Source organism: Aquarana catesbeiana, linkage group LG02 (assembly GCF_042186555.1).
Source record: "Aquarana catesbeiana isolate 2022-GZ linkage group LG02, ASM4218655v1, whole genome shotgun sequence".
NCBI classification, from domain to species: domain Eukaryota; kingdom Metazoa; phylum Chordata; class Amphibia; order Anura; family Ranidae; genus Aquarana; species Aquarana catesbeiana.
Genome location: NC_133325.1, coordinates 569,345,976 through 569,372,549, shown reverse-complemented (window position 1 = coordinate 569,372,549; position 26,574 = coordinate 569,345,976). Strand labels below are relative to the sequence as shown.

General features: G+C 43.0%; 1 protein-coding gene across 3 annotated transcripts in view; it reads right to left on the bottom strand.

The window, feature by feature from the left end:
* The window catches only part of ADIPOR1 (adiponectin receptor 1), an 89,227-nt gene that overhangs the window by 54,078 nt on the left and 8,575 nt on the right, over positions 1 to 26,574 (bottom strand). For 2 of the 3 annotated variants that reach the window (XM_073616066.1, XM_073616065.1), the window contains exon 2: positions 7,603 to 7,817. In XM_073616066.1, the coding sequence (XP_073472167.1) occupies positions 7,603 to 7,740 (138 nt within the window). In that variant the 5' untranslated portion in view covers positions 7,741 to 7,817. Of the gene's footprint in view, positions 1 to 7,602; positions 7,818 to 25,724; positions 25,783 to 26,574 lie in introns of all 3 variants that reach the window. The other variant, XM_073616067.1, reaches the window with a different exon arrangement.

Genomic DNA, 26,574 nt, shown 5'->3' with positions numbered 1-26,574 from the left:
GATGCTTACTGAACAGAATCCATAATGGCATCAACTGTAAAACATAAGGCCTTAGGAAGGTCTGCATAAACCTTGACCTGTTTAGTGGGGAGGAGGTTAACCACCTGCTTCATTTGTTCCTTTGCACACGCCAACTGCTGTGACTGCAGGTTGGACCACAGCGCCAGCCATAGAAAAGGAGGCTTTAAATAAAGATTCCAGCTTTTTGTCGGTTGGATCTTTGAACCCCCGAGCATTGTTCACAGGGCAGGTCAGGCTTTTATTCACACAGAAAACAGCCGCATCAATTGCTGGCACCCCCCATTTCTTGGTGAATTTTTCCTCTACCGGATAAAAGTGAAAACTTCTTAGGAGGAGAAAATAGCTTATCTGGGTGAACTCAGTCCTCATACAACAATTTCTCCAGCAAGGGATGAATTGGGAAGGTATACGCAGCCTGTGGGGATTTCCGGGATCCCAAGGAGGAAACAGAGGATATGGCAGCCTCAGCAGAGGGCAATTTCTATGTGGCACGCACCAAATCAGTATAATATTGCACCTGCACCTTGAGGGCCTTAGAGGAAGAAGAGAGCTTCTCCTCATCCCCTCAATCGTCCGACTACTCCTAATCCCCATCCCCGGATAGGGATACTTCATCATTATCAGATAGCTCATCTGATAAGGAACCTACAGCAGAGGCAGGTGATCTATGCCGTTTTCTGCTACTCTTTAAGGAAGTTGTGATTAAAGTAGCAATCCTTCCTTCTAAACCATCCAATGCAGCTTACATAGTGCCTTCAGTGACATACACAGGGGCTGCAACATTGGGAGAGACTACAAAGCATGACAGGGGCAATGACTCCTGTGAGGCTGCCTCCAGTCTTTCAGGGGGGGATGGTATCTTGCAGGCATGTCCAGAACCCCTAGATCTAGGCGGTGACTTCTTAGTGCCTCTTTTACCTGCTCCTGAAGCCCTCTTACGGGGAGACATAGTCCTAAGCTGCAAAAGCAGAGGTACTAGTATAGATGCAATCACTGTAGTGCCTTAGTCTTACAATATAATCATTAGCTTAGTCTGCACAACCTGATGCCGAGTAGGTGTCTTTGGTATGTCTGGATCTGAATCCACTGAGATGCATACTGCCCATACCTCTGTGTCCCACCACTTAGAGGGGCTCCGGCGTCCTGGGCTTTAAACACTGCCGCCTGCGCACTGATGTGCCGTGCATGGTGCCCGCAACCACGCCCCCCTCCTTCCCCACCGAATGAGCCGTAAAAGTGAGCGCGCATGTAGGACCATCATGGCAGCGGCTGGGCGGCAGAAAGGAGACCTCCGGAGGACTACGTGGGACCCCAAGGCTACGTGGGATCCCCCCTTTCAGTGGGGAGCCTGCAGTGGAGGAGGTTAGCGGCTTCATAGACCAGCTTCACTGATCCTGTATCCTGGAAGGCATGCAAGTAAACACCAGGTATGTCTGTTACTCCCTCTAGTGGCGGAAACCAGGTAAGACATGAAAACTACTCGTAGAAGATAATCCTTAAGGTAGATACCTAGGATTGTCTTCACTTACCTTATCCCCGCCACAGGAAACTGCTGAGAACAGACAGATCCAACCTTCACCCATCACAGCTGGTAATGTTGTGCCAACCTTCAGGGTTCTGGGTTCCTACTTACAGGATCCTCTTCCCTCGACCTGTAGAAGACTCTGCCAGAAAACTCTTCGTGCAGCTTTTAATTTGTGCCCAAAGTGCTGGATCCCAGAGCCCAGTTCTCAAAGAGAGACATTACAGGTAAAACCTCGTTTCTTCTTTCACGAGGCCCGGGTACCATCCATCTTAGGCGTATTTATTGGCCCGAGGTATGGATCCGCTTTTATAGCTCCTAGGCCCCCCACAGAGACCATCAAACAGAGCTCTCTTCTTAGCACATCTTCAATGTGACCAACCACCTTAGACACTGGCAAAAAAAACGGAGCTACTCTCCATATGGGAGGGGTTATATAGGGGAGGAACTCGCCTTGTAATTAGGGTTGCCAGTGTCCATTCACCTGATGGTGACTATCTAACCCACTTAGTAATTAAAGGCTCTGTGTCTCGTGATGTATGAACAAGAAAGAAAGCATTTAAAAAAAAATATATATAAAAATTGTAAAAAAAAAAAAAAAACTACTGACACAGTCCATGCCTCATCAGTGCCACCTATCAGTCTGCATATTAGTGCCACTGTCACATGACAAAAAAAAAAAAAAAAAAAAGTATCAGTATCGGCAAGTACTTGAAAAAGAAGTATCGGTACTTTGACTCTTAAAACACTTAAAAAAGTGGTAGCAGTGCAACCCTACTTAGAACCATATCAAATCAGTATACTACTCCATAGCTTCTTGTTCCTACTCGCACTAGCTGTACAGTCCTTGTAATCAGTCACTGAAGGCTCTTTCCACAGCCCTATTACCCATGGTAACCTCTCAGACACCTTGTCCTGATACTTTTCCCTCTCAGATTTTCACTGCTGTTCCAACTTTCCTGCCAATAGAACAACCTAACCGAAACCCTGCAACCTAATCGAAACCCTACCCACAGGACTACTGTCCAAACCTAAAAAGAAACAAAAGTTTTTTTCGAACCCACACAATTCTGTCTCTGTCCACTCTGTCTCAACCATTGTTCAGCCAAATCCTGTATCTGTTCCAGCCTCCATACAGTTGGACCTTTTTCTCTTTTCAGCCTCCGAAGAGTGTGTGTTGCCACCAGCTGACATTGTGCCTGTAATATTGATAGCCATTTATCAACCCACCTGCCTTCAAGCCTCAGACCAACCTGCCTCCAAGCCAGTCCAGCTATTTCCCTGCCAGCTGCTCCACAGTCCAGCCCGTTCCCCTGCCAGCTGCTCCACAGTCCAGCCTGTTCCCCTGCCAGCTGCTCCACAGTCCAGCCCGTTCCCCTGCCAGCTGCTCCACAGTCCAGCCCGTTCCCCTGCCAGCTGCTCCACAGTCCAGCCCGTTCCCCTGCCAGCTGCTCCACAGTCCAGCCCGTTCCCCTGCCAGCTTGCTCCACAGTCCAGCCCATTCCCCTGCCAGGTTGCTCCACAGTCCAGCCCGTTCCCCTGCCAGCTTGCTCCACAGTCCAGCCCGTTCCCCTGCCAGCTGCTCCACAGTCCAGCCCGTTCCCCTGCCAGCTGCTCCACAGTCCAGTCCGTTCCCCTGCCAGCTGCTCCACAGTCCAGCCCGTTCCCCTGCCAGCTGCTCCACAGTCCAGCCCGTTCCCCTGCCAGTTGCTTTAGGCAAGTCTGCCTCCATGTCAGCAGCTTCAGTTCAGAATCTTCCAGTGACAGTTGCTCCAGTCCAGCCTGTGGTTGTTGATCCTGTCCAGTTGGTTTTCATGCCAATTGCTCCTGTGCCAGCTTCCTACTTATATCCACTGATTTTGTTCAGTATGTGCCAGCTGTGCCTGCCCTGCTTGTCTCTATACCAACAAGTGTCTGGGGAATGCCCAGGAAAAAGCCAAAGTCTACTTACCACCAGCTTGTCTCTATACCAGCCATTCCAATTCAGCCTGTTGCCATCCATACCAGTTCAAGACCAATCTGTACCTTAATCAGTCTCTGCCCGACTCCTGCCATTCTGTGTTTGGGATTCTCAGTACCCCAGCCTCGCTCTACTGCAATCACATCTACTCATCCAATCTTCTAAATACTTATTTGAATCCACCACCAAGGGAAGGGATCGGGTCTTTTGGATTTATCCTAATAAGGCACAAGGTTTTTTAAGTCGGGGGGTGTGTGTGTGTGGGGGGGGGGGGTGTGTGTGTGTGGGGGGGGGGGGGTGAAGTCACGTGTGCTTCAGAGATAGAGATTGTACAGTGTGTAGCTCATATCAGCTTTCTGGATATTTTTTACACATTTCTATACATTTTTTCACATTAGGTCCATATTTTAAATGTATGATGTATGAATTATTTTATAATTTAGTCTTATCATCATTACTAGTATCATTATTGCTTTTTTATCGTTTTACAATTGTACAATCAGATTGTATAATGTATGGTTCAAGTTATGCACATAAATGTTTTTACTCAATTTTACAGAATTATTCTTATTAGGTCAGTATACTATTTCAGCTATGAGTAAGCATCTATTGATGTGAAACGTGTTAGCTACTGCTATACAATGTCCCTGTGAGGTGGCTGTTTTTGGATTTTAACAATTTATAAATAAAGATGTCTTTCTTCAGAGTGCGGCAGTCCAGGATTTCTTCATTTCCATAGACTTGTGCAAAGCCTGCACCTGAAATCAATCCCAGAGGGTGGTAGCACTCAGATGAGGTCTGTAGGCTTGGTGAGCGGCATATCCTTCCTATAGGTCAGTATATTAGAAATAATAAGTATTAATAATAAGTTAATAAGTGATTATTATTAATTTTCTTTTTTTATGAAATGTTAAAGTTTAGTATTCCTGTCATATTTGTCTTCATTTTTAGTGTAATAATTTTGACACTCCCAATACTATTGACTATCTGGTTTTAAATATGACCCCATGAAGGAGATATTATTATTATTATACAGGATATATATAGCGCCAGCAGTTTGCACAGCGCTTTACAACATGAGGGCAGACAGTACAGTTACAATACAATTCCATACTGAAGGAATCAGAGGGCCCTGCTCGTTAGAACTTACAATCTAGGAGGGAGGGTCAAGTGATACAAAAAGGTAATAACTGTGGGGGATGATCTGATGGAGAAAATAAAAATACAGTTGTTAGGTGTGGGTGGGGTAGGCTTCTCTGAAGAGAAGGGTTTTCAGGGATCTTCTAAAAGCAAACAGAGTAGGAGATAAATCGGACAGATTGGGGTAGGGAGTTCCTTAGGATGGGAGAGGATCTGTAAAAGTCCTGGAGACGAGCATGGGAGGAGGTGACAAGGGAGCTAGAGAGCAGAAGGTTTTGGGTGCAACTAAGATAACAATTAGTTTGGTATTTTGAGACCAGGCTAGTGATGTAGCTGGGGGCTGAATTGTGGATGGCTTTGCAAGTTGTTTTTGGTATACTATTTTGAATTTATAATGTTGGGGGAGCGGAACCCAATGGAGGGATTGACAGAGTAGTAGCAGTCGCAGAGCGGTTTGTAAGGTAGATGATCCTGGCAACAGCATTCATAACAGACTGAAGAGGTGATGGCCTATGTAAAGGTAAGCCAATGAGAAGGGAATTGCAGTAGTTGAGGCAAGAGATGACCAGGGACTGAACTAGGAGCTTTATGGGGTCCTTGGTTAGAAAGGGGTGTATTTGGAGAGGTTGCGGAGGTTCAGGAGGCAAGACTTGGACAGTAATTGAACATCGGGCCCAAAGGATATATCAGAGTTCAGGGTTACAACTAGAACCTTGGCATGTGGGGATGAGCTGATAGTTGTGCCATCGATCTTGACAGAGAAATCAGGGGAAGGGGCACGTGGGGGAGAAATAATTATGCGCACGGTTTTGGATAGATTGAGTTTGAGGAAGTCGTGTGGCATCCAGACTGGTATGTCTGTTAGTAAATTAGTGATACGGGAGGAGACTGAGGGAGTGAGCTGAGGGATAGAAAGATGAATTTGGGTGTCATCGGCGTAAAGATAGTATTGGAAGCTGTGTGAGGCAATCAGCTGACCCAGGGAGGAGGTGCGGATCGAGAATAGGAGAGGTCCAAGAACAGAACCTTGGGGACCCCAACAGAGAAAGGAAGAGGAGAGGAGGAAGTAGAATTGGATAAGTAGGAAGAGAACCAGCGAAGAGTACAGTCACGGAGACCAAAAGGTGTGGAGTTTTTTGAGGAGTGGGGTAGTCGACCGTATCAGACAGCCGAAAGGTCCAGGAGTAGGAGTACAGAATAGTGTCCATTGGTTTTGGCTGTTAGTAGATCATTTGTTAGTTTTATGAGGGACGTTTTTGTGGAGTGTTGAGGGTGAAATCCAGACTGAAGGGGACCAAGAAGGTTATTATTGGCGAGGTGGTGACTTCAGTCTGTTGTAGACCAGACGTTCAAGGAGTTTGGATAAAAAGGGGAGCAAGAATTATAAGATTAACATGGAGAATTTCTTATGTTCTTTCTAGCCCTGATGAAGGGGGCGCTCTTGGACCCCTGAAACCTGTTGGCTACTTTTTGGAATCTCCACTTGATTTTTTTAAAAGTAAAATAAAAGATCTAGACCTCTTATCAGTGGTGAAACACTTCAATTTCTGATATATTACACTAAAAGCCACGGAGACTCTGGAGATACTTTAGGGCAGTGGTCATCAACCCTGTCCTCAGGGCCCACTAACAGGCCAGGTTTTATGTATTACCTTGGGGAGATGCAGACTAGAATACTGCAATCACTGAGCAGCAAATGATATCACCTGTGATGTATTTCAGTTATCTTGCAAACCTGGCCTGTTGGTGGGTCCTGAGGACAGGGTTGATGACCACCGCTCTAGGGTGTAGAATCTGTCTGCCCGGGAACCAGATCATTTACATCAACATCAATACTTTAAGATAACAATACCAGCGAGCTAACACTACAGGTCCAGCGCCAGCTTTCCACTTTCCTCAAATATGCAGAACAGTTACTAATGACCAGGCTACCTAGCCAGATGCTGAGTTTCCTAATACCCTGGTGTCGGGGTACCTGTGCTGTTTAAAGACCCCTGTGCTGAATTTTCAAATGAACCATGGTATCCCAGTGTTGGGATACCTATTGCTTTGATGGACTTGGAAAGTGAAGTTGCATGTGCAGTGGCAAATTTGGTTGGCAGGGCAACCAGCCTGTCGCTAAATCCCACTAGTAGAGGACACAGCCTATTGCCAGACCTTGGCGGCAAGGCATCCAGCTTGGCTCTGCACTCAGACAGTGGGAAATCCTCTCATTGGACATGTATGAGGTTAAGACTTCTCCTTAATTCCTTTTACTACAGGAGAGGGGAATCTGCAAGAGCTGTATGGACAAGAACTATTTATTTGTACTTTACCAATAACTTAGCAAAGACTGTCAGTTTTTCCGTTACTTTTGTGCCCAAGTCATATTGGAGCGTCCTGGAGCTGCTGCTTTATAAAGAGGGGGAACTGTCAAAAAAAACAGCACCTGCTTATGGCACTGTAGTCCTTAGGCTCTATGTGCAAAACATCCTGTTCCTCTTGAACTAGTGATCCTGCTTCTGTACCTGCTACTTTTACCCTTGCTGCCTTGAATCCGTTACCCTGATCCTGCTGCCTTTACCTCCGTACCCGTTCACTGCTCTGGTCCCCTTCCTGACCATCTCACCTGCTGTTTCTTGCATCTTCCACATGATTGCTCCTTAGTCAGTCTCTCTACTTGCTTTGTACATAGTGTACGTCAGCTTTTTTGTTAGTTTTTCCACTAGGTTTCACTTGTGACGCATGGGTCACGTGTGCTTCACTATTACTTGTATATGGTTTGTGGTTTTGGATGGTTTTTGCTTTATCAGTAAACCTTATTATTGCACTTAGTTTGGGTCCAGTCCTCCAGGTACAGCTACACAGATGTGGTCACCCCTGCTTTTGCTGGATATCAGCACTTGGTATCCTTACAGTATTGTTACTTACTACATATTTTATGTTTTTTAGAATATCAGAAAGTAGTTTGTTTACTCACACAGCCTGGAGTCTGCCCATTTCTTTCTCTTCCTGTTTCAAGGAGTGGTCCCAGTTCTGTCAGCTCCAAATCGTCAGCATCACCTCTGGGGCTGCTGGTCAAGCCACCTTCTTGTCCTAAAGATTTGCAAGTGGCCATGAGGCCTGTTTATGAAGGGGTGGTGGAGAACTTTGCTGGTTGTCACTTATTTTCCTTTCTATGTATAGATTGATAACCTAAAAATACAAAAACAAAAATTAGAAGTGTTGCTTATTTAATGTATAGGCAAAACAGAGATCAATGACTGGCCAGGCAGCTGATACAAATAATTGTTCAGTAAACTTAAAGATGAGCTAATAAATATAGCCAGAACACAAATTATTGCAGAGCCTCGAAAGATGTCTCTTAGGATGAAATGCGTAGGAAAGAGTTTAGCGGTGACATCACGTACGGAGGACTGGCGGGTGCCTGTAATACGCTGGCATCTTTTCTCTGTTTGTGAGTATATGCTACAATTCTTTAATAAATTTAGTTGGGATGTACTTTACTATGTGGATTCTTTTTGTTCTTCTCTACATATGAGAGATATTGTGCGGTATATGTGTAAGAGCCATCCATCTATTGGAGATCCCAGCAGCGTTCATAGGAAGTGTAGTGTACTGTGCCATTCTTGCCATTGGGAGTTGAGTTTATTAATAATTCTTAAGGAGGGATACAACTTTTTGCCATTAACCAATATACATGAAGTATACAGCCCAATTTCTAGGTACTTGGATGAGCTGCGTTTGAGAGATGGTATTGTATTTCGATGTTCAAACTGTGCCCTTGGTGAATTTTTTGAAGGCTTATGCTTTGACTTCCCATCCATCTAGGCCACCTACATAGCCCCATTAATGAGGTGGCGGGGTAAACATACCGTCCTTTATTATCTTTCTATGGCCCATCCGATTTTTCCTTAATAAAAAACTAATAAGCATTCATTTAAAAATATCAATATTATTATTAAATATTGTTTATTTGTCTTTTGGGATCTATTCTTGGAATGTTTTCTATCAATATTTTCCTCAAGACGAATTTGTGGGGCTATGGTCCTATTACAGTCACAATTAGGTTTATTGGTTCCATTTGATTCAATATATCCATTGGGATTAGTTTTCTGACATGGCTCTATAGTGCTGTGCCATTTTGAATACAGCCACTAGGTGGCCACCGTGCTTTTCATTGACATGTCTCCTTATGTCTTTTATAAGCCGGTTCCTGTCTGCGACACGGACCATGCTGCTAGATGGGACCTATTTGTTTAGGATTATTTTGAGACTTTTTTGCCTTTATTTTATTTATACAATATAGGTATGACTTCTGTGTGTTCGTAAGGATACACAGCTCTGTTACCTATAGTTTATTTTATTTCTATTTTCTATTTTCATTTATATATCTTTTTGCAATTTTTAACATGAGCATAATGTCCCCTTATGCTCAAGTCAATTCATGTCCGGTCTGTGACACGGATCGCACTGGTTGACTTGACAATTTTAGTAATTTGTTGACATTTTATTTGCTTTTTTTTGGGGTACCTATCTCCATATGAGTTCTATGGTTCCCAGATACCCGAACTCATACCCCCTTCCAGCCAGCGGTTTATTGCAATTCATGATTAATTCTTTCTCCAGTGATTGTGCACACACTTGCGCACCTGACACCACTCAGTGTTTGGGATTATCTGACATGGGTAGGCTCGCTGATGATTCGGCATTCACAGTGAGGCACCAATCAGCGCTTGGGATTTTTCAATTTTTTGCAAGTCTGCCGATGGAGTGGAACTCAAAGCGAGGCTTGGTTAGGCTCTTAGTACTATAAGGGGAAGTGACGAGACGCGCCGCCCGTGCCCCTGGATGATGTGACTCTATCACGAAACGCCGCGTAGGGCAGAGCGACGTGTTCTCGTCACCTCCCATTGCTGCTGTTGTTTCTAGTAGGACGGGCTGTCTGTGAGCTTCTGGCCGGCGCTCCAGACTACACTACACGCCTACTATTGTCTACTAACATGTGAGTTTAACTTTTTACTTATCCAATAAAGTCAATGATTTTACACTATATGGAGCCTTTTTTTCCTTCTATGACCGTATCTGCAATGCTGTGGGCTGATGTCTGAGTACCTGTCAATGTGAACATCTTTAGCCTGACCCTGCAGTCTTTGATGTCCCATCTCAGTATAAGGTCTCTGATCCATTGGTCGTGGTTCGAAGCAGTATTAACAAACAGCTTTCTCTGATCCTCTGTAACGGGGGATTATGAGTTTCTGGTAAGCGGCCAGTCTGATTTCACGGTGGTGGAGCAAGCACGCTTTTTTCTTCTCACAGCAAGAATCTATGTTTTTTGGAACTTTTTTAAGATACTTTCATATCACTTGGGTGATTTATTTTTTATACATGGACTTTTTATTATCACTTTGAACATTTTATTTGTGGATTGATTATTCATTTGACATGTGTTTTGTATATTATGTATACACTAAAGGGGAACTCTTCACTTAGTTCTAAATATTTGGTTTGGTGATGATGTGTATGATCACCAATCTGTTTTAGCGCGATTCAACCCCCCTTTTTTTCTTATTGGGAGTTGAGTGCCTAAAGTGCTGTAAGACCTCTTGCGTATTTGAGGTCTTAGCCTCTGGTAAGCAGCTGTTTTTGGTGGTAGCTGGAGTAGTGGGTGTTGGTTATAAAGAACTAAGTTGCTTCAGGGTGGACTTTTCCCTTTACTTTTTTGAGACTCAATTACTTGGGATTATATTGCTTTTGTTTTTTTTGAGACATACGTTTTTTTCGCATATGGTTTAAGGTATTTATTTTCTAGAAGACGAGCGTATTTGGAATGTATTTAGTTTAAGACAATAGCGCACATATTTTTTGTTTAAATGTTGGAAGGGAAGGGTAGGCTAGGCTGTTAGTGACACCTAATGCAACTGTGAGCACTCTCCCCTCCCTGTTCATTGCACTCTAGAAGCAAGTCCTTGCTATGGTTTAGGCCAGTAGTGATGTCATACACAGGGGGTATTTGGCTGTGATTGGCTAATGGTTCATAGTCACTGTCACATTCTCCTTGCAGCAGCAACGCTGACCGGGGAGGGGGGGGGGGCTTGTAACTCTGAATACAGAGACGCATGCATGACATGCCTACATATGCCCCGCCTGTCTCTTTATCAGGAAAAAACTTAGATGCAAACTGACTACAGATCTGCTTCTGTGCTTAGTAAGAGGGACTGGCAAGACCACCAGTTATTTATATCCGAAGGCACAAACTGAAAAACAAGAGGCTAATCTTTGTGACAAAGACATACCATAATAGACACATATATGCTAAAATGATTTTATGGGCAACACAATTAAAGGCTTGCGCTCGGTTGATTTAATTGATTATTGATGCTTAGACAGATACACACACACACACACATACATATATATATATATATATTTTTTTTTTTTTTTATTTTGTGTGTGTGTGTGTATGTTGTAACGACACCCCAAGTATGAAAGGGGTTAAAGCCATTTAGGACATTCCATTCCCAAACACAAAGGCAGTTACCGAACACTCCAATCAGCCGAACAAAAAACCCATACGAATAATTCTCCTCCAAGTACGAGACAAGGCTCTGTACTGAGGGTCAACCAGGAATGAATCTTTATTTTGAGATCTCACACAAATATATACAGCAGGATGAAAATTCAACCTCTCACCAGAAACCTAATTAACATGAGCTAATTATCTAATCCTTTAGACAGCCTAGGTGACTCAGAGACATGACCTTTAGGACAGACTTCACGTCTCCTAGCTCACCGTCTATACAATACACATTATCATACATCTCAACACAGAACTCCTTCATACAATTGCGGGGTTAATTAGCCCAGACAACAATGGCTGAAAGAGAAGCCACACTAGACTCATTTACATTATAGAAGACAACAGGCAGCTGGCTGGAGTTGATGACATTAGCATCTAACAGTATGTGTCCTAACAGTATGAATCAGTCACCATTTGTAATATGGCATATCCAGGGTCCCCAGAGTCTGTGTGTCTTGGGGGACATGGACCTGAATCTAAAGTAACGCCACCTCAAGGGTCCCCAGGCATACAGCTCACAAAGAGCACCATTCCCCCAAATGCCAGGGCCCATAATCGGTAGGCAAGAGGCTAGCATTCAGTCCCCTCCAAAAGCCTCTGTCCCGGCTAGGTCTGTCACATATGTATATACATACACACAGTATCTTACAAAAGTGAGTACACCACTCACATTTTTATAAATATTTTATTATATCTTTTCATGTAACAACACTGAAGAAATTACATTTTGCTACAATGTAAAATAGTGAGTGTACAGCTTGTATAACAGTGTGAATTTGCTGTCCAATCAAAATAACTCAACACACAGCCACTAATGTCTAAACCGCTGGCAACAAAAGTGAGTACACCCCTAAGTGAAAATGTCCAAAATTGGGCCCAATTAGCCATTTTCCCTCCCCGGTGTCATGTGACTTGTTAGCATTACAAGTTCTCAGGTGTGAATGGGGAGCAGGTGTGTTAAATTTGGTGTTATCGCTCTAATGCCCCGTACACACGGTCGGATTTTCCGATGGAAAATGTCCGATCGGAGCGTGTTGTCGGAAATTCCGACCGTGTGTGGGCTCCATCGGACATTTTCCATCGGATTTTCCGACACACAAAGTTTGAGAGCAGGCTATAAAATTTTCCGACAACAAAATCCGTTGTCGGAAATTCCGATTGTGTGTACACAAATCCGACGGACAAAGTGCCACGCATGCTCAGAATAAATAAAGAGATGAAAGCTATTGGCCACTGCCCCGTTTATAGTCCCGACGTACATGTTTTACGTCACCTCGTTCAGAACGATCGTATTTTCCGACAACTTTGTGTGACCGTGTGTATGCAAGACAAGTTTGAGCCAACATCCGTCGGAAAAAATCCTAGGATTTTGTTGTCGGAATGTCCGAACAAAGTCCGACCGTGTGTACGGGGCATTACTCTCTCATACTGGTCACTGGAAGTTCAACATGGTACCTAATGGCAAAGAGCTCTCTGAGGATCTGAAAAAAAGAATTGTTTCTCTACATAAAGATGGCCTAGGCCAGTGATGGCGAACCTTGGCACCCCAGATTTTTTGGAACTACATTTCCCATGATGCTCTTGCATTCTGAAGTGTAGTTGAGCATCACGGGAAATGTAGTTTCAAAACATCTGGAGTGTCAAGGTTTGCCATCACTGGTCTAGGCTATAAGAAGAGTGCCAAGACCCTGAAACTGAGCTGCAGCATGGTGGCCAAGACCATACAGCGGTTTACCAGGACAGGTTCATGTTCCATTCAGAACAGGCCTCACCATGCTCGACCAAAGAAGTTGAGTGCATGTGCTCAGCATCAAATCCAGAGGTTGTCCTTGGGAAATAGATGTATGAGTGCTGCCAGCATTGCTGCAGAGTTTGAAGGGGTGGGGGGGGTCAGCCTGTCAGTGCTCAGACCATAACCAGCACACTGCATAAAATTGTTCTGCATGGCTGTTGTCCCAGAAGGAAGCCTCTTCTAAGGATGATACACAAGAAAGCCTGCAAACAGTTTTCTGAAGACAAGCAGACTAAGGACATGGACCTACTGGAACCAAGTCCTGTGGTCTGATGAGACCGAGATAAACTTATTTGGTTTAGATGGTTTTAAGCATGTGTGGCGGCAACCAGGTGAGGAGTACAAAGACAAGTGTGTCTTGCCTATAGTCAAGCATGGTGGTGGGAGTGTCATGGTTTGGGGCTGCATGAGTGCTGCCGGCACTGGGGAGCTACAGTTCATTGAGGGAACCATGAATGCCAACATGTACTGTGACATACTGAAGCAGAGGATAATCCCCTCCCTTCGGAGACTGGGCTGCAGGGCAGTATTCCAACATGATAACAACCCCAAACCCACCTCCAAGAAGACCACTGCTTTGCTAAAGAAGCTGAGGGGAAAGGTGATGGACTGGCCAAGCATGTCTCCAGAAATAAACCCTATTGAGCATCTGTAGGGCATCCTCAAATGGAAGATGGAGGAGCGCAAGGTCTCCAACATCCACCAGCTCCGTGATGTCATCATGGAGGAGTGGAAGAGGAATCCAGTGGCAACCTGTGAAGCTCTGGTGAACTCCATGCCCAAGAGGGTTAAGGCAGTGCTGGAAAATAATGGTGGCCACACAAAATATTGACACTTTGGGTCCAATTTGGATATTTTCACTTAGGGGTGTACTCACTTTTGTTGCCAGCCGTTTAGACATTAATGGCTGTGTGTTTAGTTATTTTGAGGGGATAGCAAATTTACACTTTTATACAAGCTGTACACTCACTACTTTACATTGTAGCAAAGTGTCATTTCTTCAGTGTTGTCACATGAAAAGACAGAATAAAATATTTACAAAAATGTGAGGGATGCACTCACTTTTGTGAAATACTGTGTATTAGGGCTGCAACTAACGATTATTTTCATAATCGATTAGTTGGCCTATTATTGTTTCGACTAATTGGATAATAACCTTAAAAAAAGTCTGGTGTATAATTTAGTTAATATGTAAAAATTAAAATAAAAGCAATTTCTTCTTAAATATCTCTATGCAGTGGTAAATCTAAATAACCAACAATATGGTTAGGGAGCAAAATCTCTAATCCACTCTGAGAATCTGAGAATCAGATCAGACGGAAGAGATATACTGTATATACTATTAAAGGTTGAATCTGGTAAATATTATCAAATATTATCAAACTCAGAGAGCAAATTTTTTGTTAAAAGAAAAAAAAAATTAAAACAAAAAAAAAAAAAAGACAGGTTGTCAATTTTCAGACAGTAATGTAATATATTATGTATGACAGACTCCCTTGTCATAGGCAGGTGGCTTGATGAAAGCTACCAGCGCCTGCTGTCACTTATCCTGGCCATACAAAAACAATGTCTTCCTTCAAAGAAAATGTCATTTTGAGAACGTTCGCTCGATTTTCTAATCGTTAGTGGCATCAAAGCAATGGTCGTTTTCGACCACAGTGATGGGAACATTCGAAGGAGCAGAATGGAAAACTTCTTGGTCAAAGGAATTTTCAGACAGTGTATATGGTTTTTGTTCAGAAATTACATTCTTTTTAAAACTAAATGTTAAATGCAAGTGAAATTTTCAAACGACATTCTTTCATTCAGAATATTCTCGTGCTCGGTTCACACCTATGTAGTTTGCTTTTGATCCATTTCTGTCGTGCCGTTTTGTTTTGCACATGCGATTTTGCTGCAATTTGCGTTTTGCATTTTTTATGCTTTCTTTTGCCAATTTGTTGTTGGGCAGATAAAAAAAACGCAAATCGCGACAACAACGCACTACATGCTTTTCTGCACCTTCTCTATTGAAGTCTAGTGAACCAAAAAAGTCCTTAAACCCTTTCCAAATAAGCAGCGGCTGTGAACGTATCCCATAGGAAACCATGTTAAATGAACTGTAGTGCGTTTCTACAAAAAGCACCAAAAAACGCATAGGTGTGAACCAGGCTTAAGATGTTTAGTAGCAGCAGCATGCTTTTTTTTTTGTATCACCTGTCATCATGGGGTTAAAAAAACTAAAATTAGCCCTTTCATGGTAAAAAAAGAGCAGATAATCGCTACTATAAGGGGTTAATTTATACTGTAAACAGTGAAAGTAATAATATATACTAAAAACTGAGACTTTCTTTTTTTTATGATTATGATCATTAAGTGTTCTTGCATAGCAAGACCACTTACTGTTATCTCACATATATATTATTCTTATTATTATAGCCAAATTTACCACCCTAACTCCTCCCACAGTTTTTACACTACATAGACAAGTAATATACCGAAACGTGCGGATTGTTCCCGAATGGTGTGCTATTACTTTGTGGAACGTTTCGCCGAATGGTTCACGAAATATCGTCGTTTTTGCGGCGAAATTGGTCCCATAGGAATGAATGGGGAAACTAGAGTGGGAGATGACAAAAGCTGGAAAATCAGAACATGATTTCTAAACTGCCGCCACTCCCTCATTTTCAAGCCCACCTACACAAATCTTATATCAAAACGTTCAGCTATCCCTGCTGCCACTAAATATGTCCATGGCTAAGCCATAGTCCTGATAGTTTTCACAATATGACCATTTGTTTGCAACTCACGCCGTCCATTGACATTCATTGAAACTACACTCTAGCCCCTTCAAATTTGAAGGGCAATTTCTAAACTGTGACCGTGCCTTCAATTTTAATATTTCAGAGACATACTATGTATCAAAATCTAGGTCTGGGTCTTGTGATTCTCACAATATAAAGATCTTCGCTGTAGGATGTATAGTTTTTAAAATACGGCCATTTGTTTAGAGGTCATTTCAGGAAATTTTAGCCATTAATCAGAGTGTACTGTTAGTGTTTGTTTTGTTGCCATGGTTACCAAAGCTTCTGTTATACACAGGGGGGAAGGTAGCTGGAGCATCTCAGCTGATTACAGAGCCCGGGGGAGGGGACAGACACACCATGTACTGATTTATAATAGAGGAATATGATGGGGCAGTTTTGATGGGGTAATTCTGATGGGGCAGTTTTGATGAAGCAGTATTTGGGAAGCATAAACAGGGCATGAGCGTTGCTAGGAAACAGTGGTTGTAAACACAAGATGCTGAGACACTCCAAATGCATGTGACTTCATCTGCTAGACTTGATAATACTTGTAGACTCCTCCCACAGTTTTCACACTACAGAGACAATATACCGAAACGAGCGGATTGTTCCCGATTGGTGTGTTATTACTTTGTGGAATGTTTCGCCGAATGGTCCACGAAATGACGTTTTTGCGGCGAAATTGGTCCCATAGGAATGAATGGCGAAATGTTCAAAACTAGAGTGGGAAGTGACAAAAGCTGACAACCCCATGATCAGCCAAAACATTATGACCACCCCATGATCAGCCAAAACATTATGACCGCCCCATGTAAAAAAAAAATTATTTTTGAAAAAAAAATATATTTGAAAAAAAAAAATATTTTTGAAAAAAAAAAAAAAATTTTGAAAAAAGTAAAAAAATAATTTTTGAAAAAAAAAAAATCAGTTTTGAAAAAAAAAAAATATTTTTGAAAAAAAAAATATTTTTGAAAAAAAAAAAATTATTTTTGAAAAAAAATTACTTAAAAAAAAATAATAATTTCGAAAAAAAAATTATTTTTGAAATAAAAAAATTCATTTTTGAAAAAAAAAAATTACCTTTGAAAAAAAAAATTACTTTTGAAAAAAAAAAAAACATTTTTGAAGAAAAAAAAATCATTTTTGATTAAAAAAAATTCATTTTTGAAAAAAAAAATTCATTTTGAAAAAAATGTTCAGCTCTTTCAGCGAATGATGGAACTTTTTTACTACTATTTATACTTTTTAAAATATTAAGCTTTTTAACACTTTTCACAGTTACTCAAGCCACTCCACCCCACCCAGTTACTCCGCCCACTCCAGTTGTAGAGGCAAGAACACTTTTCACAATTTCCCCAGAAATTGTACCTTTTCTAGTTTTAAATATAATGCACAATACTGGTAAAAGTTTATTTTAAATGTAATTGTAATGCCTTATATTACCTCCAGTCTATCAGCCTCCACCTTCTCTGGGTTCAGATGCTGATCTTCCCTGCGCACAGTCTTTAAAGTGATTTTCCCTTTTAACCACTTCCCGACCGCCGCACGACTATGTACGTCCTAAGTTTGAACGGGGATATCGTTGTTATGGCAGCAGCTAGCTGCCATAACCCCGGTATCCCCGTTTTCGTGCGGCGGCCGGCTTTCAGATAAAAGTGGTCCCTGCGGCGGATTCGCCGCGAGATCACTTTTATCGGTGGCGGGAGAGGGCCCCCCCCCCCGCCGCGATCCGGTGCCCTCCGCCGCTTACCGGAGCCGTCGGTAGCGGCGGAGGCGATCGCGTCCTCTGCCATGGTGTGTATAGAGAAGAGTGAGGCCAAGATGGCGCTCACTCGTCTCCATGACACTGCTGGGCGGAAGCGACGTCAAAACGTCACTTCCGTCCACGCCTCTTAAAGGCATATTTTTTCAAATGTCATTTTTCTAAATGACTTTTTTTTTTTTTTCTTTTTTTTTTTTTTATTGCATTTTAGTGTAGATATGAGATCTGAGGTCTTTTTGACCCCAGATCTCATATTTAAGAGGTCCTGCCATGCTTTTTTCTATTACAAGGGATGTTTACATTCCTTGTAATAGAAATAAAAGTGACACATTTTTTTTTTTTTTTAAAAGTGTAAAAATAAATAAAATATTGTAAAATAAATAATAAAAATAAAAAAAAAATTTTTTAAAACCCCCCGTCCTGACGAGCTCGCGCGCAGAAGCGAACGCATACGCGAGTAGCGCCCGCATATGAAAACGGTGGTCAAACCACACATGTGAGGTATCGCCGCGACCGGTAGAGCGAGAGCAATAATTCTAGCCCTAGACCTCCTCTGTAGCACAAAATATGCAACCTGTAGAATTTTTTAAACGTCGCCTATGGAGATTTTTGAGGGTAAAAGTTTGACGCCATTCCACGAGCGGGCGCAATTTTCAAGCATGACATGTTGGGTATCAATTTACTCGGCGTAACATATTTCACAATATAAAAAAAAAATTGGGATAACTTTACTGTTGTTTTATTTTTTTATTCAAAAAGTGAATTTTTTCCAAAAAAAGTGCGCTTATAAGACCGCTGCGCAAATACGGTGCAAAAAAAAGTATTGCAATGACCGCCATTGTATTCTCTAGGGTGTTAGAAGAAAAACCATATATAATGTTTGGGGGTTCTAAGTAATTTTCTAGCAGAAAAACCTGTTTTAAACATGTAAACACCTAAAATCCAAAACGAGGCTGGTCTTAAAGTGGTTAAACAACAAACCTGTTATACTTACCTGCTCGGTGCAATGGTTTGCACAGAACAGCCCTGATTCTCCTCTGCTGGGGTCCTCCTCCTGCCCTAATAGACAGCTGCAAAGTATAGTATAGAGTGCCCCAATAGCAAGGTAAAAAAAAAAATCTTCTGCCTTTAGAACCACTCACTTCCTGGCCAGGACTACATGTCCCATGAGGCACTGCACTTACTGACATGTATGGACAGTGTATTGAGCTGTATGTGTGCTGCACTGTATTTTTTGATATATAAACAAATAATGAATTCTGTATGCAGGCCAACTAATCGATTATGCAAATAGTTGTCAACTATTTGCATAATCGATTAGTTGTTCCCTCCCGTGTGTGTGTGTGTGTGTGTGTGTATATGTGTATATTTTACACTCTTCAGTGTTGGTAAACCAACCTCAATGTATTCTGACAGCGGTACCATTAAACAATCAACTTCTGTCAAGTAGGGAGCCCAAACACTGATCAAAGTTTTACTCAGTGTATGGCTAGCTTTACACTCAAGCTTTGAGCTTTTCTCCCTCTCCTTGCCCTTTCCCTGTCTAAAACTGTCATTCTTTCAATAAAACATGTTATAATTAGAAGCTCCAGTTATTCCTAACTATTCTTTGATTAAAAGATAGCAACCCCCCTTCCGTCCTTCCTAAAAAAAAGTACAGCTACAGCAGGGCTCAAAATTACAAGTCCTTAGCTACCAGCCAGGCCTTAAGTGTTATGCCCTGCACACATGGTCGTATTTTCCGATGGAAAAAGTGCGATCTGATTTTGTTGTCGGAAATTCCGATCGTGTGTGGGCTCCATTGGACTTTTTCCATCGGAATTTCCGACACACAGAGTTTGAGAGCAGGATATAAAATTTTCCGACAACAAAATCCGATTGTTTAAATTCCGATCGTGTGTACACAAATCCGACGCACAAAGTGCCACGCATGCTCAGAATTAATTAAGAGACGAAAGCTATTGGCTACTGCCCCGTTTATAGTCCTGACGTACGTGTTTTACGTCACCGCGTTTAGAACGATCGGACTTTCCGACAACTTTGTGCGACCGTGTGTATGCAAGACAAGTTTGGCCCAAAATCCGTTGGAAAAAATCAGATGGATTTTGTTGTCGGAATGTCCGATCAATGTTTGATCGTGTGTACAGGGCATTACTCGCCACTAGTTGCCCACCCCAACCTCTATCCTGCCCCCAATTCCGCCCCTAAACATGCCCTCATAAATTATCTCCATGGTCTGACATCTCCATTCGGTTTTGGTACTGTGAAGAGGTTTGAACCAAACCCCAAACCTTGCTCTTCTGTGGGGATCTGCATGATCACCCCCTGAGCCATTAATCAGTCTAGTGCCTGAAACAGAGATTACCTTTTCTCTGGATCTTTGGGAACGTTTGACCTCAGGAAAGTCCCGAAATTCCAGCTTGTACACCAGAATTACCGTGGAGATGACCCATCTGTCCTGAATTTCCTCTTGCCAGACTTCTGAAAACTGCAGAAGTCTCCCCCCCACCCTGGCGAGGGTGGGGTGCCTCTTCATGATGAGGCTTTAGGATTCTGCTTTGCAGGTTTCCGGCCCCAGGACTTCTTTTGAGCCTGGGTCTGACCCTGAGGTTTTCCTCCAGAGACTGACGGCAGAGGCCGTGGCTACTGCCTAGAGGCGGAAGCCCCTGGCGCAGGAGAAAGAGCTAGCTTAAATTAGGGGCGTTTATACTTTCTTTTGACTGGCAAAAGAGTATTTTTCCCACTAGAAATTGTTTGGATGTATTTGTCCAAATCATCCCTGAAAAGCTAATCCCCATGAAAAGGGAATCCAGTCAGGAGCTTTTTACATGGTGCTTCAGCTGACCAATTTTTTAACCACAGGATTCTACGCATATGTACTAGCATAAGCGTAAGGCGGGATGCCAGGTGAATAGAATCTTTAATGGCATCTATGGCAAAGCATGATGCTTTTGGTAGTTCGGCCAATTCCCGGGCTTGTTGTGCAGGAACCTCTTTAAGGGCCTGTCTAAATTGGACCTTTAGGAATTGACAGATGCCTATTGCAGCGCTTGCAGGCTGAGTAATGGCACCTGCCAAGGAAAAAGCGGATTTTAACAGGAATTCCAACCTTTTATCTGTTGGATCCTTAAGCATTTGTGCATTGTCTACTGGACAAGTTAGACTTTTATTCACACTGAAAATCGCAGCGTCAACTGCTGGTACCTTCCATTTTTTGGTGAATTTCTCCTCCATGGGATAGAGAATTGAAAATCTCTTTGGAGGGAGAAAATGCTAATCCAGGTGATCCCATTCAGCATAAATAAGCTGTTCTAGTAATGCATGAACAGGAAACATTCAAAGGCTGTGAAGGTTTTAAGGAACCCAAAGAAGAAACTGAGCTTTCAGCAGACTCCGTTAGGGGTAGCATGAAAGTAGAACGAACCATCTCCCTAAGACATTGTGTCAGCAATTTCTCAGACTGTGAGGCTTAAAAAGATTCATCTACCGTTGTTTCCACCACAGAGGAATCATCGGTTTGTCTTTCCTCCTTATCGCCTAAGGGTAACACCTCATCCTGTGCCCACTGTTCCCCTTGCAAAGGGTCTAAAGTGGGGGAGGGGCATCTAGCACGCTTCCTATCAATTTGAATGGAGGATGTGATTAAAGCCGCTAATCTTCCTTCCAGACCCTGCAGGGTGGAGCAAAAGACATCTTCAGTCACATATACAGGGGCTGAGATGTGAGAAGCAGTTGCACCATCAATTTGTTCCAATGGCTCACCATAATTGGTATTTCAGGAGAGGGTGACAGTGTGGAGATGCGACTGGAAATCCTAGCGCCCGGGGGTGAAACCTTTGGTACCTTTTTGGTCTTTGTCTTTTTTGGTACGCATAGTCCTAAGCACAAAAGCAGAGGCACTATTAAATTGCACTTAATCGCTGAACATGGTCATGACAGTAAAGCCGCTATTAAGTTCAGCCTAGTGCTGGGAAAAAAGTCCTTCCTGTATCAGGAATGCCACTTGCCACCCTTCGTGCCCCACCGCTCCTGTGTCCCAGTGTAGGCTGCTTGCTTCCTCCTCGCTGCCGTGGAGAGACTGCTCCAGCTGATCCTTTAGGCCTCCGTGCGTACTCGTGGACGTTGCACGGCGCCGCACCTTGGCCCCGCCCCCTTCATAAACCCACCCCCCTCCTTTTCATTTGAAAAAATATTCCCGCACTGAAGCGTGGGCAGCTTTTCAGGTCCGCAGACCCAGCACGGGGGGGGCAGAGCAGAGCCCTTTACACAGCAGGCAGGGGAAACAACTTTTTGATGCAGAAAAAATGGGACCTCCGCATCCCCCGCAGAGGGGGGGGGGGGGGGGGGGAGTTACAAGGGGGTACAACCACAGCTGTCCTCCTAACACTTTTGGTCCCTTCAGGGGGGAGAAAAGCATTCGGCAGATTTCTTACCTTAAGAGGAATCCCCCTGCACAAGCTGCTGCGGCCACACACAGAGTGACACTGAGCTGTAAGTGTAATGCTGCGTACACACAATCGGTTTTCTCATCAGAAAAAGATATGATGGCTTTTCCGACGGGATTCCGCTCAAGTTTGCCTTGCATACACATGGTCATGCAAAAGATCGCTGAAATTACAACCGTCAAGAACTCGGTGACATACAACACTACGACAAGCCGAGAAAATGAAGTTCAATGCTTCCGAGCATGCGTCGAATTGTTTCCGAGCATGTGTAGGGATTTTGCACATCGGAATTGCAACAGACGATCGCATTTTCGGATAGGAACTTTTCCCGACCGAAAAATTAAGCATGCTCTCAATCTTTTGCTGGCTGGAATTCGGCCAGCAAAAGACCGATGAAGCATACACACGGTCGCATTTTCTGATGAGAAACTCTCATCGGTCTTTTGCGGGCCGAAATTCCGATCATGTGTACGCGGCATTACTGATATTTCTTAAGGTCAGAATTGTTAGAAAGTGTGAATGGTGCATTTCCATTAAAACACAATGGTGATAGCTCTTTGTGCTCAAAGGGTTAACTGCAGAGGTAACCAACCTCAAATGATGAGAAAATATATATATATATATATACACACACACACACACACACATACATACACATACAGTCGTGCCCAAAAGTTTGCATACCCTGGCAGAAAATGTGGTATTATTGTTGAAAATATGACTTGATCATACCAAAAAAAAAACCTGTCTTTTATTTAAGGATAGCAATCACATGAAGCCATTTATTACGACATAGTTTTTTGGATCCTTTTTAAAGCATAATAAACAGAAATCACCCAAATGGCCCTGATAAAAAGTTTACATATCCTAGAAGGTTTGGCCTTGGTACAAACACAGAAGGTGGCACACACACAAGTTAAAATGGCAATTAAAAGGTTAATTTCCCACATTTGAGGCTTTTTAAATCATAAATTAGTGTCTGTGTATAAATAGTTGTTTGTTAGCTCTCCCATGGATGCACTAAGCAGGCAGAAAAGAACATTCAAAAGACCTATGTAACAAGGTAATGAAACTTTACAAAGATGGAAAAGGATATAAAGAGATATCCAAATCCTTGAATATGCCAGTCAGTACTGTTTAATCCCTTATTAAGAAGTGGAAAATTAGGGGATCTTTTGATACTAAGCCAAGGTCAGGTAGACCAAGAAAGATTGTAGCCACAACTGGCGGAAGAATTGCTCAGGATACAAAGAAAAACCCAGAGGTAACCTCAGGAGAAATACAGGCTGCTCTCCAAAAAAGACGGCGTGGTTGTTTTTAAGGAGCACAATTCAACGATACGTGAACAAAAAAGAGCTGCATGGTCGAGCTGCCAGAACGAAGCCTTTACTGCACCAATGCCACAAAAAAGCCAATGCGGCATGCCAAGGTGGTGTTGGGCATATTGTAACTAGGCTTTTTTGTGGAACTTGTACAGTAAAGGCTTCTTTTTGGCAACTTGACCATGCAGCTCTTTTTTGTTCAAATATCATCGTATTGTGCTCCTTTAAAACAACCACATCATCTTTTTTCAGGGCAGTCTGTATTTCTTCTGAGGTTACCTGTGGGTTTTTCTTTGTATCCCGAACAGTTCCTGTGGCAGTTGTGGCTGAAATCTTTCTTGATCTACCTGACCTTGGCTTGGTATCAAGAGATCCCCAATTATTCCACTTCTTAAGTGGTTGAACAGTACTGACTGGCATATTCAAGGATTTGGATATCTTTTTATATCCTTTTCTAACTTTGTACAGTTCCATTACTTTGTTACGCAGGTCTTTTGACTGTTCTTTTTTACCTCCTTATGGCTCAGTGTCAAGCCTGCTTAGTGCATCCATGTGAGAGCTAACAAACTCATTGACTATTTATACACAGACACTAATTGTGATTTAAAAAGCCACAAACTTGGGAAATGAACCTTAAGGCTGGGTTCACACTACAACATGCGTCAGGGCGCTGTGCGTCCCTGTTCCCGGGATGAATCAGGGCCGATTCTATGCCTGAATTCGGCCCTGAAACGGAGTCAAAGACGCACAGCGCGCTCCGCAGCCGCCCCGGAGATATGTGAACCGGCTCCATAGGGAGCCAGTCACATTCAGGCAGTAGAATCCTCCCCTCTGTAACTAGATGCAGACAATTTGCAACTGTATGATGGTAATGCAACTAAGCCCAAGGTTCAAACCAAGGTCTCAGATACTCAAAAATCCACACAGCTCATGGCCTATGAAGTGATCAAGGGCACTGTAGACGGGCCAGATCAGAGATTGGAGGTTATGTGTCTATCTTGCAAAGCAGGATGATGCCTCCTCTATGCTGAATGGCAGGAAAGAGCATTGAGCGCGCGCGCGCACACACACACACACACACACACACACACACACACACAACACTCCACCCAGCAGATGACACCAGTGCTCAGTGCCTTAGAGTGAACCCCTTCTACGGTGAAATCTTAGGTAGTGGGAGATTCAACAGCACCCACCAGTGCAAAGAATGAGGTAGCTTTTGGTGCTCAGCCCAATCAACCATTCATGGAACAGCTTGGAAATGGACACAACACCAGATCTATGTGCACATGCGTGAGATCTGGCACTGTGTTATCATTAGGTCATCTGATGAAGCAGGAAGGGATAGCCAGCTCCCCATGACATAATAAGGAAGATGCTGGCGTGGGACAGGACCTGTGTGAAGACAGCGGGGTGACAGAAGAAGACAACACTGGATCCGCTGAGCCAGAAAATGAGCACCAAAGGTAAATGGGAGGATGAAGTTAAAGCGGAGTTCCACACAAAAATGGAACTTCCGCTTTTCGGAACCCTCCCCCCTTCCGGTGTCACATTTGGCACCTTTCAGGGGGGAGGGGGGTGCAGATACCTGTCTAAGACAGGTATTTGCACCCACTTCCGGCATAGACTCCCATGGGAGTCTATGCCTCTTCCCGTCCCGACCGCGCTGTCTGCTGGGAACACACAGCTCCCAGGAGAGAGCGGGGACCACTAGGGACTCGCGCATACGCAGTAGGGAACCGGGAAGTGAAGCCGCAACGCTTCACTTCCTGATTCCCTCACCTAGGATTGCGGCGGCAGCTGCCGGGAACCGAGCGGGTTCTCGGCGTCCGCTGCCGACATCGCTGGACCCTGGGACAGGTAAGTGGGCATGTATTAAAAGTCAGCAGCTGCAGTATTTGTAGCTGCTGGCTTTTAATTTTTTTTTTGGCGGTGTGGGTGGACCCCCGCTTTAAGCTGTCTATACATTAGAAAATTGGGTCTGCCTGATTGCATACAAATTGAAAGTGTTTAGGTATGACCTCACACTATGTGGTTTTGTTACATCTAAAGGAAAACTGAAGAAGATTGTATAACATATGGCTCTTCAACTCTAATAAAGTTGTGTCACCAACCTGGCTGTGCTGCCTGACAGAAGTGTATGAATCCCAAAAGTGGCTGGAAAATTACAAATCCTCTGGCCAATAAAACAGTTCATATACCTACATTTAGTCATTTGCCTGGAGTTCAGCTTTAAATAGTTCAGGTATGTAACTTTTTCAAGGTCATATACAGGACATCAGCCATAACTTATACCTATAAAACAGGCAGCTCAAATAAAATGTGTTCAATATTATTTTCACAATTTATTCAGGTCAGACGGTGAAAACTATTATATTGGTTTATGTGTAACTGGTATGTCAACATTTTTCTAACCTTGCCTTAAGCTCCACCTGTTTTCTTGTAAAAAATTGTTGGAAAAAACATTTGTGAACTGAAAAAAAAAAAAAAAAAGTGTAAGAACAATCAATATATGTTTAAATAACACAATTCATTATAAATTTTCATTAATTTTAAATAATTTTTAAAGCGATCATAAAGCAAATGACCGTAATATACAAAAAATTAAAATGAAGACTATTGCAGTTATTAAAGGGGTTGTAAAGTCAGAAGTTTTTTTTATCTTCGTGCATTCTATGCATGAAGATAAAAAGCCTTTTGTGTGTAGCAGCCCCCCTCAGCCCCTCAATACTTACCAGAGCTCCAGCTCTGTCCAGCGATGTCCACGTGTGTTTCAGCTGTCCGAGACTCTCCCTGCTGATTGGATCAGACACAGCAGCAGCACCATTGTCTCCCGCTGCTGTCAATCAAAGTCAGTCAGCCAATCAGGAGAGGAGGCAAGGCTGGGCCATGGCCCTGTGCCTGAATGGATACACGTAGCTGTGACTCAGCTCGGGTGACCCAATAGCAAGCTTCTTGCTGTGGGGGCACTCGACAGGAGGGAGGGGCCAGCAGCATAGAAGAGGCACCCAAGAAGAGAAGGATCCAGGCTGCTCTGTGCAAATCCACTACAACAGAGCAGATAAGTATGACAGGTTTGTTATTTTTATAGAAAAAAAACTAGACATTACAATCATTTTAAATACTAGTGTTTTGTCTACAAGTAAGATAAAGAGCTGCAGTAAGTCTAGTGGACCGTGAAGCGATTTAAAATGGATATAAAGTTAAAAGTTTTTTTTACCTTAATCTTAATGCATTCTATGTTAAGGTAAAAAAAACTTTAAGG